We start from the raw sequence: 19,781 nt of genomic DNA, 5'->3' as shown, positions 1-19,781 counted from the left end.
TGTTTTTTGATTATGAGGAGGAATTATAGGCAGCCCACCTAGGACGTATTATTGAAGACACAAAAGTGTGAACAATGGAAGGTGTGCTGTAGATTTAAAGGACAGAGAAGGTTTGTTCTGGTGGTGATGCTTAGTTTCAAGATTCACAAGAAGCGTACCATTTCGTGTTAGCCACTTTTAATAACTCGAGTTAGCTAATAAATTATCGTTCTCTGAAAAATATAGGAATATGAGTAGGAGACAAACCACAGAACCATTTGAAAGGTTGACTTAAAATTCAATATATACTTTTATTCTGTGTAAAGACAGGGAGTACAACTTTTGAATTCACAACTCCGTTAATTTACTGTGCACAAAAAAAGTTTTACTCATTCTGTGATAGTCCAAGTGCTGATATTTATTCCTTCTTCCGCGCTAGTACCTAATAAGAAACCGAAACTTAAAAGTACAGCAGCTATTGAGTAATGTTTGTTACTACATGTTTCTTACGTGCAGTTCGGTAATAAAGGAGCAATGACTGGATTTTTTTTCCGCCAAAGATTCAGTGTGACATAAGTAGTTAGTCCTTGATGAGCTGCACGTGTGCCGTTGGCCTTGTGAGATTATATAATTTGATTCGATAGTTTGTGCACACCTGTGTAAGTTTTCACCTCTCAATGACGGTAGGTTCAGACCTCTTTGCTTTTGGCTTCCGCAGTAGTCCGCTGGGCAATGCCCTAATCACCAGCATAATCCTCTTTAATCAACTTGGTTGCGCCCTCCTGTTTCCTCTGAGGGACTCGTCTTGCTTTGTTGGGTTTTTCTTTCAGCTTGATCTGTTTTTATAACAGTAACTCAAGTGTTGGTTGGGTTGAAAACATTACGAACAACAAATTGAACAAAAGTCAACGGTGAAAAGTGTTCCAGATAAGAGTCAGTGAAATAAAACTCTTATCACAGATTTAGAGGCCATTTCCTGGCAGCGACCCCCATTTTGATTTTCTTTTTTCTCCATGGTTGAAATTTTGGTGGAAATAATAAAAAAGAAGCAACATATTAAAATTTTGACCAAAATAAATACAAATCATTGTTTTGTGTCTTTTCAGCCAACCATGTAATTAGTGGAGTGAACAAAAAGTACAGTTTTTCATCTGACTCGCTTTTAGGAAGTATTTCCACAACCCAGAGGAAGAGAACTAATTTTTCTGATAGACTTGAACTGTTTCCAAGAACAAATTACTCATTTTGTGAGGACATCCCACTAGGCGTGTACCAGCATATGCTCCTTTTCTAGAAGGATTAACATTTTGAGGTCCTAGTTCCATTCGAGGTGCACAGATTCAGGTTTGCTTCCTGTAGGATTCCTTGTCCCCAAATTAGTACATCTTTACAAAGTCTTATGCTGTCCATCTCGTTATATGTCACTTGATTTGTACATGTCTGAAAGTAGTCTTGTGATTGGGACATTTCCAATTGTTTTTTTGAAGAATACTTCTTCTATGGTGGATGGGCTGATGGAGCGTAGAGCTGGCAAAAGCAAGAGTAATTTTCCAAAGCGACATGGCTGTGTGGGATACCTGCCAGGAGAAGAAGAAACCAAAAATGTAATTAGCATGTTCTGATTTTCCAGTTGTTGCTCTTACACAATTCCAAAGTATAATAAACCTTCACAAATAAGGCTGAAATTTTATAGATATTTACATTTCATAGATCTTTACATTAAGAGCCTTTAGCGAAGGTGCATGACTGATACTTGCCTACTCTCCAAACCAACAATTTAACTCCTCTCCCAAATTATGTTAATTGCTGTGAAACACCCTGCCGCCAATTTTTTTTCAAAAGTTTGTAAATCTGGCATTGGGAAAAAGATCTTTCTTATATTAAGAAATTTTATCACATTTCCACACAAAATATGACACTTTGTTTTCAAAAGTGCAGTCAGGAATATGACCCACAAATGTAATTCAGGCACAACATAGTATGAAACTCACCCTAGAACTTTAAGAAGTAGAAGTAGTAGCAGTAACATTTTATAGACGATTTACAGATGATGTTAACATTTAAGAAAGCCAAAAATGGAATAGCAATTAATAAAACACAGTTTTTGAACAATTTGAAAAATGTACACTAAATACAAAATAAGAATAGTTATATCCAAGCTTGAGCAAGAAACTTGGTAGGTGCAGCAATCAGAAAGGTATATTAACTAATGTTTGACAACCAATGACCTAACTTGAAAGAGACATGGTACACATGTTAATGAGAAAGTGACGACCCTTATTAACAGAAATAATAAAATGTTAATCAAGCCGTTTCTTCATCATGTATTCTGCTCACATTAGAGCTTCTTTTAATTAAAAACATTAATACAAAGAATAATTTGTTCACATGCACAATTTGATTATGTTTGACGTATCAAGTCAAAACTCACCATTATAATCTTAGCTACCATGCCCAACTGACCACATTATTAGATTCATTTCATTAAATAAATGATTTGCTCTAGTTTTTTTTATTTAAGAAAAACACATAGTATTCAACCAATACTTCTTATTTAGCAACATCTGCAGTTGTAACCTGTAACAATTCTCAGTGAGAAATGTAGGAATTTAATACAGTTAGCATTTGTGGAACTTTGCAAACAATTATGGACTGCTCCTTTGAAAGTGGGCACACTGTATTTGTAATAAATATTTATCAAAAGTATGAGATCTCTTATCTTGATTCAGTTTGTGCACCCATAGCCCTAACATTAAGTTACTTCCTATTTGTTAAAACAAGCATTAAGGAAGTCATGACAGGAAGGTCAATTTAAAGCATTGGTTAAGTAATGATACAGACTTAAATCAAGGTACTGATTCTCAAGGGATTTCACAGTATCAGGGAAACAGATTCTTCCGACCAGCTTTACAATTTGATTTGCTTGTGTGCTACTGTTTTTTAAAACTAGCATTAGATATTCCATTGTATTTCCCTATCCATCAGTAAGATCATACTTTTATAAAGATCTGAATAAAGTACTCATTATACTATACAATTCAGTAATGTATTTGCATTCTATTGTGGCCACAGAGTTGTTAAAAGTCCTGAATGTGACAGAGGTATGGTATCAGGGCCTGTACTGCCAAATTATATATGATGAACCTAACCTATTGGATCATTAGTGGGCAAGGTGAAACGTGAAACAACCACTACAAACATTTCATTCTTTTCTATTCAATTTCTTACTACTGAGCAAAATAAAAGCAGAAATCCAAATTAGCACGAACGTCCTACTTTCAAATTCAGTACTTTCAGTAATGGAGCACAAACAACACTTCTATACATGTCAAAACAAGGTGAACAAGTACAAATATGAGCATTTTTTTGCTCCAGCACTTGTAGGTGAATCTCAGTTTGGAGAGAAGGTCACACTAAGAACTGTGTAATGTTTTACTGGTGTTATCTCGGAGTGTTTTCCAAACCAGGAGTACGCCAGATTCCTCAGCCCAAATTTTACAATCTTTGTTTTGTCAAAATTCATAATTGTGTGTTTACTTCCCATTATTAAAGAACATGTAATACCCTATGGTGCCAATGACACTCTTAGGAATAGGTGCCCATTTATCTCCCAGTGTAAGTGGATGAGAGTTGGCACTCACTGTTGGGGCAGTTAGGGTAGCTATGTGTAAGTTAAATAGTGCAGATCTAGGGTCAGCCTTATTTCCACCCGTTCTTTGTTACATTTGATCCTCTTACGTTGCCTCTTGGATCTAACTAAACTTAGACCCATGTTTTTTCAACAGTTGGTATATCACTGCAACTTAGGATGGCTGCATTCCTGCTCAGACCCTTTACTTTAACAGTAGCTGCCTGTCAATCCTGTCTCAACACTGTAATCAACAAACCAACAGTGCAGCAAGAACCCTCTTTTTTGAAAGGTTGGCTTGGGTCTTAAGATTTTAGGGTTATCCTGGCCCTCTGTTTTTAAAATAAATAGGGAGCTGAATGATTTGGATGTATGACGGAATCACAACGGCATTTACAACAAGTGCCTTTACAACAATTCTGGGACCACGACAGAGACTTTACAATGAAAGTCTTTACAACACCTTTATTTACAACGGGTATGCCTTTACCAAAAATGCATTTACCATGAAATGTAAGTATTTTACCAGTAAGTAGAAACCCTTTAAAAAAAAAAAATATATATATATATATATATATCTATATCATCTGTGAACAAGGCTACGGCTGAAACGCGTTGGGAGGAACAATCTGTATGATAGTAAAAGTTTTTGATTATACTGGAAGTGTCCTGGCCTTTTCTTGGTATTACAAGAAATTTGTTTTAATATATATATGGTGTTTCCCGACACCATGGTCGGACCGCCACCTTTAGAGCCTCGGTATTTCGGGTTTTCGTAGTGAATATATATATATATACAAAATTTACGGGGACATTATAGTTAGGAAATAGAATTTTTTTAAAACATAGAAATTCACGGAAAAAGCAAAGGTTAGAGGGGCGTTATAGTTAGGTTCTGAATTTATTCATACAAAACAATAGAAGTTCAGCAGTAATAGTTAAAGTTCAACATCCCTATAACCTTTGTTTTATTCTGTGAATTTCTATGTTTTTTTAAATTCTATTTCCTAACTATAACGTCCCTGTAACCTTTGTTTTTTTCAGTGAATTTCTTTTTTTTTTTTTTTAACGTAAAGTAATTTTCATTACTATACGTTAATCCAACCACCAACTGTGCACAGCCTTTGCCCTTGCACAGCGGTGGTTGGCCGCAGAGCCTCGCCTGTGGCCACACCCTGCAGCCATCCCCTATTACCAGTCAACTCCTATAACAACCCGCACGGCCCACCTCCCCAGGCTAATCTCAGCCCTGGGAACCCTTTCCCCCGAAGCTCAGCCTAAATATTGAACTTATTTGGGAGGGGGAGAGGGCAGTGCAACCCCCTCCCCAGCTTGACTTTGGCCCTGGGAACTCCATCCCCCGGGTCCAAGACAAATTTTTTTGGCGGGGAGGTGGCAGCGCGGCCCCCCTATTCTGACAGCCCAAGAACCCCATCCCCAAGTCCTGGCCTAAATATAAATATATTTATATTTTAGGGGCGACGGGGGATCCCATCCCCCAGGGCACGGGCTAATTATTTATTTATTTTTTGGATGAAGGGGTGCTGCATGGCCCCCTCCACAGGGCTGATGTCGGCCCCATCCCCTGGCGCAGCCAATTTTTTTTTTTTGGGGGGGGGGGAGGCATGCCACATGGCCCCCCTTCCACAGATCCAATCTCGGCCACGGGGACCCCATCCCCAGGGCACTGCCTAATTATTTATTTGCCTTTTTTTGTGCAGGGGGGCCACAGGGCCTATCTCTGCCTCTGAGACCCAAACCCCCAGAGCCTGGCCATGTGACCTGGGTGCCCTCCCAAGACACCCAGTCATAATGTTGGGGACCATGGGAGAAGCCTGAATTCCCCCACAGTCCCAACTGGCTGCCCATCTCCTGTGGGAGCCAGCATTGCTGTCACAGAGAGGGAGCTGCTAAAGCAGCTACCTCTGACAGCAGTTTCCTCTGTGTGCCTGCCTGCATCTCTGTGGCCAGGCACACAAAGGAATCTCCGCTCTGATGAAGGGAGAGCTGTTTGACAGCTCTTCCTTGATTGGATCATAGTGCTTCAAAGCTGCAGCCAAGCTACAGCAAACAGCTATGTCCTAGGGGTGGGCACCCCAGGACATAGCAGGATCCGGCCCTGGAGGGTGGCGGTCCCCAAGGCCATCAGTGGCTCCATGCAGCCCCCTCCTCCAAATAGCCCCGGTGAGGTGGTGGTCCTTGGGGCTACAAGGGTTTGCAATGGACCCCCTATTTGTTTTTAAATCTGCCCCAGGGAGGTGGTGGTCCCCTGGACTGCGGGGCGCCACACAGCCCCCACACATCTTTTCATAAATGCCCCGGGGAGGTGGTGGTCCTGGGGGGAGGGGGAGGCCATCAGCCCCCTCCCCCCCACTTATTATAAGCATTTTGTCCCAGGGAAGTGGTGGTCCCTGTGGCGGGAGAGGGCCATGGGCCCCCGCATATATGACAAAAATCGCTCAAGGGATGTGGAGTTCCCTAGGGCTGTGGAGGGCCAGGAGGCCACCCCACATTCAAAATTATGAATGCCCCAGGACCTGGCCCACCCGGAAGCTTATTAAAAAACAAGCGCAATAGCTTTTTTTTCACATCTTTTGCCTCGAATTTTCAATATTCTCGAATTTGATGCAAATTTCTTTTTTAAATGCTTTTCTGTCTCTACCCTGGCCCCTTTTCTCTTGTTTGTGTGTTTTTTTTTTCTAGCTTTCAGCTGAAGCCAAGTCCCAAGATGACTCCCATCACTTCCTGGTTTAAAGTGCTGGCAGCCAATCTCATCTTTTTTCAGGAATACCTCAAAGCCAGAGATATACAAATGTATTATCCCTTCAATATCACTAAAACTGCTGAACAGATTTACACCAAATAAGCGAAAGCCCAATCTGCATACCGAAAGCTAGCTTTCCGTGAAATTTGGTGTAGTTCCGTCCAGTGGTACGGGCTGCAGCCTTGTTTAAAGGTCCTATGGGAATTAACATGGGAAACACAACTTTTTTGATGCCCCCCCTCTTTTTTCTCAGCCCCAGCTTGACAGATCACCCTGAAACTTTCTGTGCGCAACAATAACCACCAGGGCATTTTGGGGGGAAAATGTCATGAAGATTCATCAAATGGTGCCAAAGATATAGGCTAGTCAAAAAACAAATTTTCTGTGGAAACTTGGTCCTAGCTATAACTACCTAGTGGTGACACCACTAGGTAATATGTATATGTAATGGGTTTATACTTAAAAAATACTTACATTCCAGTTGTAAAAGCATGAATGGTAAAGGCGTACATGTGATGAAAAAAAGTAACAGTTAAGTGTAAACCTCTTTCTGTTTTTATTTTTATGTATGTTTGTGTGTGTGTGTGCGCGTGTGTGTGTATATATATCTCCCTATGCACCCACAACCCCTAAACCCTAAAACTACCCTTGCCATCCCAAAACCTACACTCACCCTAAACCTTAAAAATACCCATACCACCCAGAAACCAAACACAAACCCACACTAATCTCTGCAATATCTTACCCACCCAAAAACCCATACCCACCCTATACCCTAAATTTACCCTTAGCACCCAAAAACCCATATTCAGCTTGAAACCTAAAAATTACCCTTGCCACCCAAAAACTCATACCCACCCTAAACCCTAAAAATACCCTTAGCACCCAAAAACCCATACCCACCTTGACGCCTAAAAATACCCTTGCCGCCCTAAACACCATACACCCTAAACCCCCAAAATACCCTTGCCATCCCAAAACCCATACCCAACCTAAACCCTAATAATCACATAGCCATCCTAAAACCCATACCTGCCCTAAATGCTAAAAATACCCTTGCCACTCAAAAACCCATAAAAACCCTAAACCTTAAAATTACCCTTGCCACCCAAATATCAAAACCCACCGTAAACACTAACGTTACCATTACCACCTAAATACTCAAACCCACCCTAAACCCTGATATATATATGTGTGTGTGTGTGTGTGTGTGTTTACATTCATATATATATGCCGCCAATAGGTAGGTATAGTTAGGACCTAGTTTCTTTAGAAAAAGAGTTTTGTGAATTGGCTATATGTTTGGTGCAGTTTGATGAAATTCATGAAACTTTCCAAAACAAATGTCCTCTAGAGTTCTGTTGTACATGGAAAGTTTTGGGATGATCTGTCAAGAGGGGGCTTAGATAAAGGGGGTTCAAAAAAGTCAATTTCCCATTTTAATTCCGATAGAGATTTTAGATACGACTACAGCCTGAACCTCTGGACAGAATTACGCAATTTGGCTGAAAGGTAGCTGTTGGTCCAGAAAGCACCCTTTTTGTTATTTGGTACAAATCTTTAGTTTTTGAGAAATTAAAGGAAATCCAAATTTGTATATCTAGGGTCGCGGCAACTTCATAAATACTCCTGATCTCGTGCAGGAAGTTTTGGCAGCCATTTTGGGACTCAGCTTCAGCAGAGTCCCAAAAGAAGGCAACAAAAAAGAAAAGGTACAAATACCCTACCACCCTAGCCTTGGTCCTTGGTCACCCTGGAATCCCGCCAGGGCGAAAAAATATTTTTTTTAAAATTCACAGGAAAAATTCATGATTATATACAAACTTCACTGTGAATTTAAAAAAAAAAAAAAAAAAACAAGCGCAGTCTCCCGCTTTTGTTTTTAGTGAAGTGCTCTTGTGGGCCAGGTCCCAGGGTGTCATTGATTTGTAGTTTAAAACATGGAAGGAGTGCATGGGGCTCCTCTCCAAGGGCTTTCTAAAGGCCCGGGGCCACAAACTCCCCTGGGGCTAGTTTTAGAAAGAATAAATGGGGGTCTGCCCCCCCCACCCCTGAGACCCGGGACCACCATCTCCCTTGGGCTTTTTTTTTTTTATAGAACTGAGGGGGCCACATGAACCTCCTCTTGGGGACCACCACCTCCCCAGGGCAACTACAAAATTACTACGGGGCTGCAGGGACCACCCCCAACACACTCCGGAGACCACCATCTCCCTGGAGCCTTAAACATGTTTAGAGAAGGGGAGGAGGGCCCCCACCGGACCATATACGGCCCCGGGGACCACCAACTCCCTGTGGTTGGCCCATGCAGAACAATGAAGGGGCCCCCTTCCTGGAGCCCTTTATGGCCCTGGGACCACCACCCCCGGTCCAGACTCCTGCTGTCTCCTGAGGTGCTCACCCTTGGGGAGACAGATGTTTGCTTTTGCTTGGCAGGAGTTGTGACAGCTCCCACCAACAAAAGGAAACACACTGCTTCCAGCAAGCGGAAGCTGTCAGAATGTTCCTGCTTGCTGGAAGTAGAGTTTTCCTCTCTTTCCTTGCCCGCAAACATGCGGCCAGGGAAAGAAATGAAAGTATTGCTCCTGCATGCATGGACCTGCATGCATGCACAAGCCATCCCGCAGGAGGTGGGGAGCCGGCTGGGACAATGGGGGCTTTGAGTTCCCCCCTGTGGACTTTGAATGTAGAAAAAGAAACTAAAAATGCAAGAGGGCTTTCTCTGCATTTCCACCTTAAGAAGTTATCTGATGAAGACACTTGAGGAACAATAACATTTATAAGTGCTACATTGTTGGGTCTATGTACAGTGCATCTCCGACACTACAGCTCCGTAAAGGACACAGAGGTAATGTCTCCAGTGACCTTGTGTGTTTCTGTAACTTTGTCAATGTTACTACTGTTCCTCAAGCAACTTATTCAGATTAGCCAGTAGAAAGTACTGCAATTGGGTAGACATTCTGCACTAAAAGGAGGCCTCTTCTTGGATAAATACACAGAGCAGGATTAATTCTGGCATGATGCTCATTTCACAGAATTCAAACCTGAACGGGAAGTACTTATAGATATAAACAAAGCAGGTGCCAAAGGCCGTGTGTGGCAGGGGGTTGGGTGATTATAGGAGGCTGGGCGCAGAGCCTGGACATGGGCTGGGCCCTGGAGCCAACCGCCACTGCGCGTGGCTGAAGGCCGTGCGCGGCTGTGACTCGATTAACGTAAAGTAATTAAAATTACTTCACGTTGAAAAAACATTGAAATTCACCGGGGGAAAGAAAAAGGTTACAAGGACACTAAAATTAGGAAATAGTGATAAAACACATAGAAATGCACTGAAAAAAAAACCAAAGGTTGCATGGATGTTAAAGTTAGATGCTGAATTTATTCGCACAAAACCACAGAAATTCAGCAGTTAGAGTTAGAGTTATTTCAAGTAACTATAAATTGAGCCCCTGCCATGCACAGTTTACTCATCAATGATTTTATTACAAATGTTAAAGTGATAATTTCAATGATGCCACAGAAGATGTAATGACTGTTGTAATAAATGTGGTAATTAGCAGTGCATGGTAAAGGCACAAGTTATAGCTACCCTAGGGCACAAGTTATAGTTACTTGAAATAACTCTAACTGAATTTCTGTGGTTTTGTAGGAGCAAATTCAGTACCTAACTGTAATGTCGCTATAACCTTTGATTTTTCCAGTGAATTTCTACATTTTATTAATTCTATTTCCTAACTATAATGTCATTTTTTTCCAGTATATATACGTATAGGTAGGTAGTTATAGTTAGGACCTAGTTTCCGGAGGAAAATCGTTTTTTTGTTTTGCCAATAACTTTGGCGCTGCTTGACAAATCTTCATAACATTTTCAAAACTAAAAAGACAGTCGGTTCAGCTGAAGGTTTCGGGCTGATCTGTTAAGCAGGGGCTGAGAAAAAGGGGGTGTCTCAAAACGCGTTTTCCACGTTCATTTTACCATAGGGCCTTTAGACACACGTACAGCCGAACCGCTGAACGGAATTACACCAAATTTGGCAGGAAGCTAGCTCCTGTTCTGCAGATTGTGCTTTGTGTTACTTGATCTAAATCTGTTCTGTAGTTTCTGAAATATTAGAGGTTAAAAATATAGATATCTAGGGATGCAGAGGATCCGCGGATCCAATTGTCCCCATGCTGATATCTTATTGGCTGCCAACACTTGAACAAGGAAAAGCCATTTCAGCTGAGTCCCACACAAAAAAAATTACAAAAAGAGAAAAAGAGGCCAGAGTAGGGACACGCTGAGCCCTAGCCTTGATGCAGGGGTTCACCAGGGACCACTCTAGGGCTAAAAAGCATTTTTTAAAGAAATCTCAGAAAAACAGTGGAGGGATCTGCAGACTTTTCTGAGAGATGGAGGGAGGAAGGGGGAAAGGAGGTTATATATGAGAAAGAGTCACCTGTGGCCTAGTGGTTAAGGCCTCAGACCCCTTCCCCAATTTTCCCTACTATAATTTATTTTCAACTTCAAATATTTAAGGTAAATACGGGAAGGTGATCTCACTCTTTTTACTTGACTATAACTTATGCCCTCGCCATGCACTCCTCAGTACCCCAGGTATTACAGAACTCAGCACTTCTATAACATCATTAAAAATATAAATGAAACACCAGCAGTCAAATTATTGAGGAAAAAACTGTGCATGACGGGGGTGCGAGTTATAGCTACTTGAGATAACTCTAACTGCTACGTTTCTATGGTTTTGTGTGAGTAAATTCAGAACCTAACTATAATGTCCCTGTGACCTTTTGTTTTTTTAAGTGATAATATATATATATACACATTTATATATATATAGTATATATTTTATTCATATATATACACACACACACTTATTACTTACCTGCAAAATACTTACAAATTCATGCCATTTTTTTTTACTACAAATATGTCTTTACCATTCATGCCTTTAAAGGGAAATTCTTGGTAAAGGCATTAGTGGTAAAGGCATACTTGTCGTAATAAAATTGTTGGAAAAATAGTGGTGGTAAAGACTGGTTCATTGTAAAGGCTTTTGTGGTTTTGCCATTGTTATAAACGGTGTTTCCTGAATGATTCTCATCGCCAAGATCTCTCTTTAAGACCAGAGCTGTAATCATTTAAGAAATAGGTTTTTACAAGAATACCAAAAATGCTGGTTTACGTTTCATGAGGGCCAATGGTAAATCATCAGGTCACAGTAAATGTGAGTTTTTGCACTTTTTTTTAACTTTTTGAATCTTGCTTACTGAACAAGAATTATTTCTGAAGTGTCTACATACAGCACGCTGCTTCACTGAAATTAATTCAGATGTATACTCTGCAACACAAGGTCCAAATATCCCTGAAGGGTTGTATTCTAATACTAATGTATCACTTGTGTTTGTTATGCTATTTAGATACGTTGTATGGGATTTCCATTAACTTGCAATTACATAGTTGAATCGTTTAGGTTGTTTAAGTTACCAGTTGTGAGAGTTTTCGATAACTTTTTGTTTTAACAATTTTCCACATTTGTGCCCATTGGATCACAAGGTGCATTGTTGCGGATAATTTTGGAAGACAGACACAAATCTAAGCTACTTACAGTCCTGCAATAGCTTATAAATATAGGCACCTACAATACATATATATCAAACTTTCGTCGTTCAAGTAGCAAAAGATGGCTTTTTAGTGCAGTTTAGAACTCTTGGAGAGAGTGTTGCAGGAATGTTTGGTGGTAGGAACTTCCAGAGGAGCAGGCCTATCATGCGGAGGGACCGGAGCTTTGAGACACAACAGAGGTGTTTGGAGTGACTAATAGATTTTTGCAAGTTGGCCACATGTTTTGAGTAGGTGTGCAGCGAGACATGATATAGGGGGCATAACTGGGTATCATGCTGTGTATTGCCTTGAAACCAGTTTCCATTAGTTCATAAAAAGCTTTCATTTTGACACTTAGCCAGCCATCAGGGTGACGCATGCTGAGGTGCAAGTTTGCCTAGGTAGACTTAATAATGCTTTGGTGGTAAGGTTTATGACTTTGTCGAGTGGTGCAAGGGAGCATGAGGAAGACTCACTACTAAACTACTGGAGTAGACAAACTTGCTGAGTTAATGAGTATTTTTGCTGTACTGAACGGTAGATGAGGGCAGATTGTTTACATTGCTGTGTTGGTTATGTAGGATTCCATTTTTAGATAAAGGCTGAAAAGAACCCCAAGATTTCTGGGCGAAGTGGTACATTTAAGTGTCAGGTGGTTTAAGAGAGATGTTTGCTGATTAATGGAACAGTACAGGCCTTAGTTTTTTGAGGAATGTAGCTTGAGTGGCCTTAGAGTCCTCCTATGATAGACTGTCGTGGGACACTACGAGACTCGTGGTTGAAGCTGGCATTTTAAAAGAAGGAAAGGAGAAAAAGATTAGTGTGTTGCCAACATAAGTATGGTAGGAGAACAAAAATGAGAAGGTTGAGTACTTTTAATATTGGAATTAGTTCGTTGGAAGATATGTCAGAGTGGGAGAGTATGTGAAAGTGGAATTGAAGTGAGTTAAGGTGGAGCACCAGGTAACTAGGGTATTGCTCAAATATGTGCTTTCTGTACTAACCTACATAGCAAAGTAAAGAATCTGTCACAGGTGAAAGTAGTGAAGAAAGGTGGTTCTTGTTCGTGTGTAGGTTGTTGCTGGTAGGGCTGGAGTGAGGTAATTACGTTTTGCTGGGATAGGGTTTTAGCATTGTCAAGGGTGTCAGATAGAGTGCACAACACTTGTTTGTACTCCAGATTTCAGTGGTCTTATTTTTCCCACTTTGCTCATAAGCACTCTCATTTGGTTGTAAAATGACAAATGCTGCCTGATTCCATGGTTGCGGTTTGGAGTATGGGGAGTAGGGTGCACAGAGTAAATAAAGGCCAGCTACATGGTATTACTGAACGAAGGAGGGGTGTTTCATCTTGAAGACAGGACCAGTGGTGGCCGGTAAATCAAGCTGAGGTGGGCTGCACGCCCCGACTCCTCACTCTCACCCATACATGCACATGTGCACACATTCACCCGCCATTCACATACACAAACACATGCACCCATTCACAGTCCACATTCACAAATAGTCATACATTCATATATACACACATTTACTCACCAAACATTAAAAACAATAACACAGGGCTGCAGTGGAGATTTCGGGAGGGAAGCCTCGGTGAGTTGTGAGGATTGGGACAGCTGCTCCTCTCAATGACTAAACTTGTTATGGTCAGCCAATGAGAGAAGGCAGTAGTTACTTTCTTGTCACAGAGTGGGATGGGGTCCATGAAACTGCTGACACCACTCCTCTCTGTGACGAGCTTCACTGATATACACTTGCCCTGAGCACTTCAGGGCTTAAAACTGAACTGCCCAGGTCCGAGGCTCTCAGAGATGCTCCCCCTCATCATGAGGGGGATGGAGCATTAAGCAATTTGTCGGGCTGAGAAGGTCATGCCTACTACGCTGTGTCATCTTCAGCCTTACAAAGTTCAGATCTGGCAGCCAGGCACCTGCGCGTTCAGCGCAAGCACAGCACGTGCCTGCCTGACTTGAACCTGAAGAGTGCAGGCTGGCCTTTGCTCAACTGTCAAACACTCTTCTCGTTGGGAAAGAGGGGCGGGGGTAGGGCCCCGTAGCCCTTTATGATGGGCCACCGCTGGACTGGACTGGACTGGACTGTTAGTTTAGGGGAAGAAGTTTTGGGGGAATATTAACTAACATATTTATATTATCATGATCGGTGGGGAGCGGTTGATTGTTGTGTGTTTAGAACCGGAAAGAGTATTGGATATCAGTATAAGGTGTAGAATTTGACCTAGGGGACCGGATTAGTGGATGGAGTGTATTGATTAATGCGTGATCATGAATGAGTTGTGAAAACAGATCATTATACAGTTTATTACTGAGCAATAAGTTGAACTCTCCAAGAAAGATAGCTCCAGTTTTGAGTGTGAGTGAGTCTAAAGCAAAGTCGAGTTTGTCAAAGAACTGGCCAGTTGCAACTGGAGAGAGGTAGACAGTCAGTGTTTTTGTTTGAATGGGGCAATGGCGGATGTACAGTGGTGCTCAAGTAAAGGTAGGGTAGTCATGAGTATTGTTTAGGAGGATGCTACACGCTCTTCTTTTCAGCTATTACTCGAGGTGAGTATGGAGTGCTGCTGCAGTGCCTGCATCCTTACGGTTGATCTATGTCTCTGTGGTGGCAGTACGGTGTAAGGATGGAGTAAAGGGGCCAGAGTTGTCAGTAATGACCTGAGGTAGGATGCCAGAACTCAGCTGTCTCCTTGGTGTTCAGACCTTGAAGCACATGCGCTGGCCAGCATTTGGTCTGAGACATCATTATTTTTTGTAATGTGGCAGGATGGTGGGCTGGTGATGGGTGGAGATGTTATGTGGTGGTCGTAAGGGAGGCGGGCTTTCTTTGCCTCATGTTTCAGAGACTGCAAAGCAGAAGAGGAAGAGTGATATGAATACCTGAATTTGCCCGATGATGGGAGATGCCATGGAGTACAAGCTGAATAAACCATGAAATATTTTTGCGCCCTCAGTATTTGGTAACCAACATGTTTCAGGAGCTAGATCTTCCAAATGACCGAAAACACAAAATACAACATGTTTTATTTTAATTGAACAGCATTGAATATCAGCACAGGCACAGACAGTGGCAAAGTTGAATCATTGTGTATTCGTATGTTACAATGGTACAGATTGTTTCATGTTTCATGATTGGATCATGGTGCAAAACACTAGTCTTCTAAATTCTGTAACAATTAAAGTCGCCAGTTAAAATGACTGACACAGTTTGATAAGTGATCACTAACTTGGTTAAAATCACAGTCTCTGGAATAATGCAATTTTGCGGACTCTGCATTTTCCGCACAATTATACATTTTTTGCTTTTGCCACATAATCCATCATCTGCAGCATAATCTGCAGATTTCAGCAGATTAAATATTGTTTCTAGCTCAAACAGATCAAAAGCAATTATAAACGCAGCACCATGTGTTGCCGCACAGTGTAAAGCCATTTGTAAAGGTTGGTCACCTTTCGGTTGTTTATTTTTATATATATAGGTGTCAACGTGGTACTAATGATGTGACACCTTTGCCCAGATAACATTAACATGCATACAAATTACAAAGTTACGAGGTAATACTGATACAAAATGTGCCCCAGTAGGCCGCATAATTTGCCTTTTCTTGCCACATAATTTAGTCAACCCTCCTGCAAAATGTGATCATCTCTTGCAAGATGATGCCAGTGGCAATATCTGATGTATTCATATAATATAGTAACTGGGCTTTCACATGTTCCTCTTACTGAAATAAATATATATATTACAAAGCCGAAGAGTGCTTATCCCTACACCACTCGTGGGGGCTATAACCTTCACAAAGTTCACCTTGCAGATGAATCCTGTATAAATCCTGCCAAAAATGGTAAAAGTCTCATCTTTTGAAAGGCCCTAACACTAACCCCCAAATGCCAATCATCCTTTTCAGATTAGCCAATCTAAATTTAAAAACATAATGTCAATGTGAACCATAAATAATCTGACTGAATACATTATTATACATATAACGTAAATCTGAATCAAACGGTTCTGCAAATTCCTCCACCACTACGATGTGAATCTGGCCTCGAATGCTGTTCATGTTACTATAGCCCAAAAATCGTGTGATTTTGGTCCATGGAAATGACTAACCTGTTACCAAAAATATGTTAGTATGGCACAAATGTTCTTTCAATTGATCCACAATGATCTCTTTTGGGGCGAGCTACTAATCTAGCTCTCAAAAGATGTTGATTTGGTCGAAATGATATGGCCCTTCATGCAGCTCATCTTACCACAAGGATCCTGGAACAACCATTCGTAGATGCAACCTCCATCAGGATTGCATTACATTTCAATATTCAAAGTCATCACCCTTAATCGCATCCCCGATTATAGCTTCGAAGGAAGTCACGTTCTTTTCTGCAAGAATATTTAGTCCCTGCACTATCCTTACATACAAAAGTATTACCTTGGAAAGTAAGGGCACCACAGATTTGTACTTTTGAGAAGTTTGGGCTTGTTCTGTAAATTCTTCAGAACTCAATGTAGACATGCTAAATCCAGTTGACTTACCTGGTGTGGATGTAACTGTTTAAGGTGAGCTGAGCTTCGTCTTGTAGAGATGCGATCGCCGCAGCATTCCGAAAACTTCTCAGTTCCGAACCGCTATGTGTTGGCACTAGAAGACAGATGGATTTGCAGTCAGCTGCTTGACGCGCCTATTGGAGCACATGCTCTTTGGCCACCATCTAGTGTACTCTAGCAATTCAAAAATCCAGCAGAATCACAATTACCACCAGAACTTACTGGATTCATGTAGTTAAAACTTGGTCGTACCTCCCACCCCCACCTTATTTACAAAACCCAAAACTGGTGGAAACACACAACAAAAATACCACTACCCAAAGTTAGGCCATACATATGTGGCACCCAAAAATCCCAACATGACATATCCTCCTCATAGGCATTAACAGCCTGTTGATACCTATTGACACGGCAACTGTTGCTCGCGCTCCCAGATGGGGCGACTGCGTTTGCACGTCAAAGTATTCTGTGCGGATTTAAAATTTTAGTGTTTTACATAACTTTCATTAGAATATTGTCTGTCTCAGGGAATAACTACGCTTCTTTTCCCATGGTCCTAAACATTACAATGAAATGGGACAGAACACTAACTATGACCGTGGCTCTCATTTAGAGTTTCTTGGACTCTTAGTGGTAATACTACAAATTTGTAATAGTGTCAACACACCTAGGCCCATATTTATACTGTATTTTGTAAGTTTGTGCAAATGCAGCGCTATAAAAGTATAAATATGGGCCCTAGAACTCACAGCATCATAATATGTTTCTCCTCACATGGAGAATAACTTGTGAAAACAGAGTTATATGTGCGAGTGGTTAGACAAGTTTTTTGATTGTGCCAACAGGCACCACTATGCAATGCTGCAATGTGGCACTGCCATATTTTGGAAGCAGGAATATCACGTCATAATAAGGAGCAAAAAACAATGAATGTGTAGTGAAATGCTTAAATCACGTGTAATACTACTTTGCCGGATATATGTTTCTATAAATTAAGGTCTCTGTGTCTTCAAGGGGGAGTGCCCAAACTGTACGTCTATGTTTAAAACAGTGCTCATCAAACGTTTGCGTGCCCAGCCTCCTTACAAAAAGAAAACAAAAAAAACAAAAACATAGTTGGATCCACAATGACATCAAAAACTTTTCTCCCAGTTATATTGCAAAGCATGAAATATTGTGAGCTAGTTAAAAATTCTGATGTAGCAAAAAGGCATTTTCTTCCAAGATATGCAGAGGCGGATTGATATTCAGCAGAGCCTTTTATTTTTCACCTAACATGTATGCAGACTAAAATATTGCAGACGAACAAAATACTTCATATTAAGCCAGAGAAAAGGGGAATCTTGAAAGAAATGTACAAAACATATGGTCTGTACTGCTTTGTTTCTTACAATAAATTTCATCCAAGAAATGTAATATGTATTGTAAGTAAGAAAGCCGAACCGTCGCCCAAGAAATGTTGACAAAAATGTATGTTCATTTTTACCTTTTTTTAATTTAACCTATGTTACATTTCAAACAATTGACTGATGTTCAGATATGTCTTTTAAAAGCACATTTTGCTGAGCACCTTGGCAAAATGCTATTGATTTTCAGAGAAACTTTTAAAGAGAAAAGCTTTAGTTCTCCTTGCTACAGCTTGTCATCCCCCTGAACATATGCAAACCCTGCCTTGGTGTCTGAAGACCACTGATTTATTAAGAGTTTGTTGAATAGGAGCCTCCATTCAGTAGCCTATCTAGAGTGCCACCGGCCTCCTAGCAAGGAAAGCAGAGTCAACCCATCTGAACCCTTTCCCCCTTAGGTTGGTAGTAACACACAGCCATAAATGGGGTGCAGAGGACCCCTCAGACCACTTTGCCCACTGCACCTGGACCACCATTGATGGCACCACCCATAGTCCTGGTAACTGCACAGCAGGAGGTCATCGAGCAGGGCCAATGGGACGTACCGGCTTTGAAGGTGACAATGCATTTGAGACAGGCGAATTCTGTGGCATCAAGCCGAAGCTGTCGAAACCTGGCCACGACCTCTTGCAGTGCTTGGATTTCTGAAAGTATCTTGTTGAGCTTCTGTGAATCGGTATTGTCATTGTTCATGCCTGGAACAGAAATTTGAAGCACGTATTGAAACACAAGCCTGGTTCTCCTGTTAAGCTCCATTTTCTGACAAGGACCTCTGGGTTCGATATCTATTAAATTGTCACTCTCAGATATCAGATTCCACGCCGTCTGGCTGTGTTTTATGACAGTTAATATCAAATCTTCTACTAGGATGGTACAAACACGGCAATTTGCATTTGAATAATAATGCAAGCAGTCATGAATACAACAAGAAAACACTATTTGCATATAAATGTGGATCTATAAATGACAGGTATACTCAATTGTTCAGCGGAGATTTGTTATTCCTCGCATGTTGTTCTTTTTCCCTGTAATGTATTTTAATGTTAATTTCTGTAACAAAATCATCAAATTGAGCGGTCCTTACCAGATACAGCAAGTAGAGTGTTAGCATCAACTGGAATGGCCCATTGTGCTATCCCCAGAACAAACAGCTCCCTCCAAGCATCTTCCAAAAGCATCAGCTGTCAGAGAATAGATCAATTATGAATTTAAGCCAACTTCAATCTGCAAATGTCCATTATTATAAATACAACCGTCAAACGTCTTTTTTTTAATTCTCCTTGTGTTAGATCCTGAACATTTTACTGCTTTCTCTGTTTTCGTCAGTAACTACATTTAGGAGAGAGGGTCAACCACACAAAAAGCGATCAAGATGGTGCTCGTGTGCTTCACGGTGTGCATCCTAATTCATGTGCCTCCTCCTAGCCCCAGGCACACTGTAGTTCTTCTGGATCCACAGTTTCTAGTGATTGGCTCAAAGGGTCAGATCAATGGCAGTCAGTTTATTGACAGATCAGCATACAACTAATCTACATAGAAATTATTAATTAATTCGCAGTTGTCCTGAATATCTTACATGGACTATTCATACACTGCGCATCTCAGACCTTTAACATTCTAAAATGGACATTGTAAAGAAAATTTAGTGAGTACTGAAACACTATTATTTTGGTTCAAATTATTTCTTTTTAAGGAATTAGCTAACTGGTTCAGTTACAGGAATATGATTTGGATGCCATAACTGATGCATTTCCATTGGATGTTGCTTTCAGGGTAGAAGAGATGACAAAACAGTATTTCTTATAATTTGAGGCCTGGTGATGATGCTGTGGTAAATGG

General features: G+C 41.0%; 1 protein-coding gene across 1 annotated transcript in view; it reads right to left on the bottom strand.

The window, feature by feature from the left end:
• Positions 1-265: 265 nt before the first annotated feature.
• NR2E1 (nuclear receptor subfamily 2 group E member 1) overlaps positions 266-19,781 on the bottom strand; it is a 74,981-nt gene continuing 55,465 nt past the window's right edge. The window contains exons 6-9 of the mRNA XM_069235450.1: positions 19,027-19,123; positions 18,488-18,637; positions 16,525-16,630; positions 266-1,556 (exon numbers count right to left, since the gene is read on the bottom strand). Coding sequence (XP_069091551.1) covers positions 1,394-1,556; positions 16,525-16,630; positions 18,488-18,637; positions 19,027-19,123 — 516 coding nt within the window. The 3' untranslated portion in view covers positions 266-1,393. The remainder of the gene's footprint in view (positions 1,557-16,524; positions 16,631-18,487; positions 18,638-19,026; positions 19,124-19,781) is intronic.

The sequence above is a fragment of the Pleurodeles waltl genome, chromosome 5 (assembly GCF_031143425.1).
Source record: "Pleurodeles waltl isolate 20211129_DDA chromosome 5, aPleWal1.hap1.20221129, whole genome shotgun sequence".
NCBI classification, from domain to species: Eukaryota; Metazoa; Chordata; class Amphibia; order Caudata; family Salamandridae; genus Pleurodeles; species Pleurodeles waltl.
The sequence above is the reverse complement of the archived record's forward strand: the minus strand, read 5'-3'. Positions and strand labels throughout refer to the sequence as shown.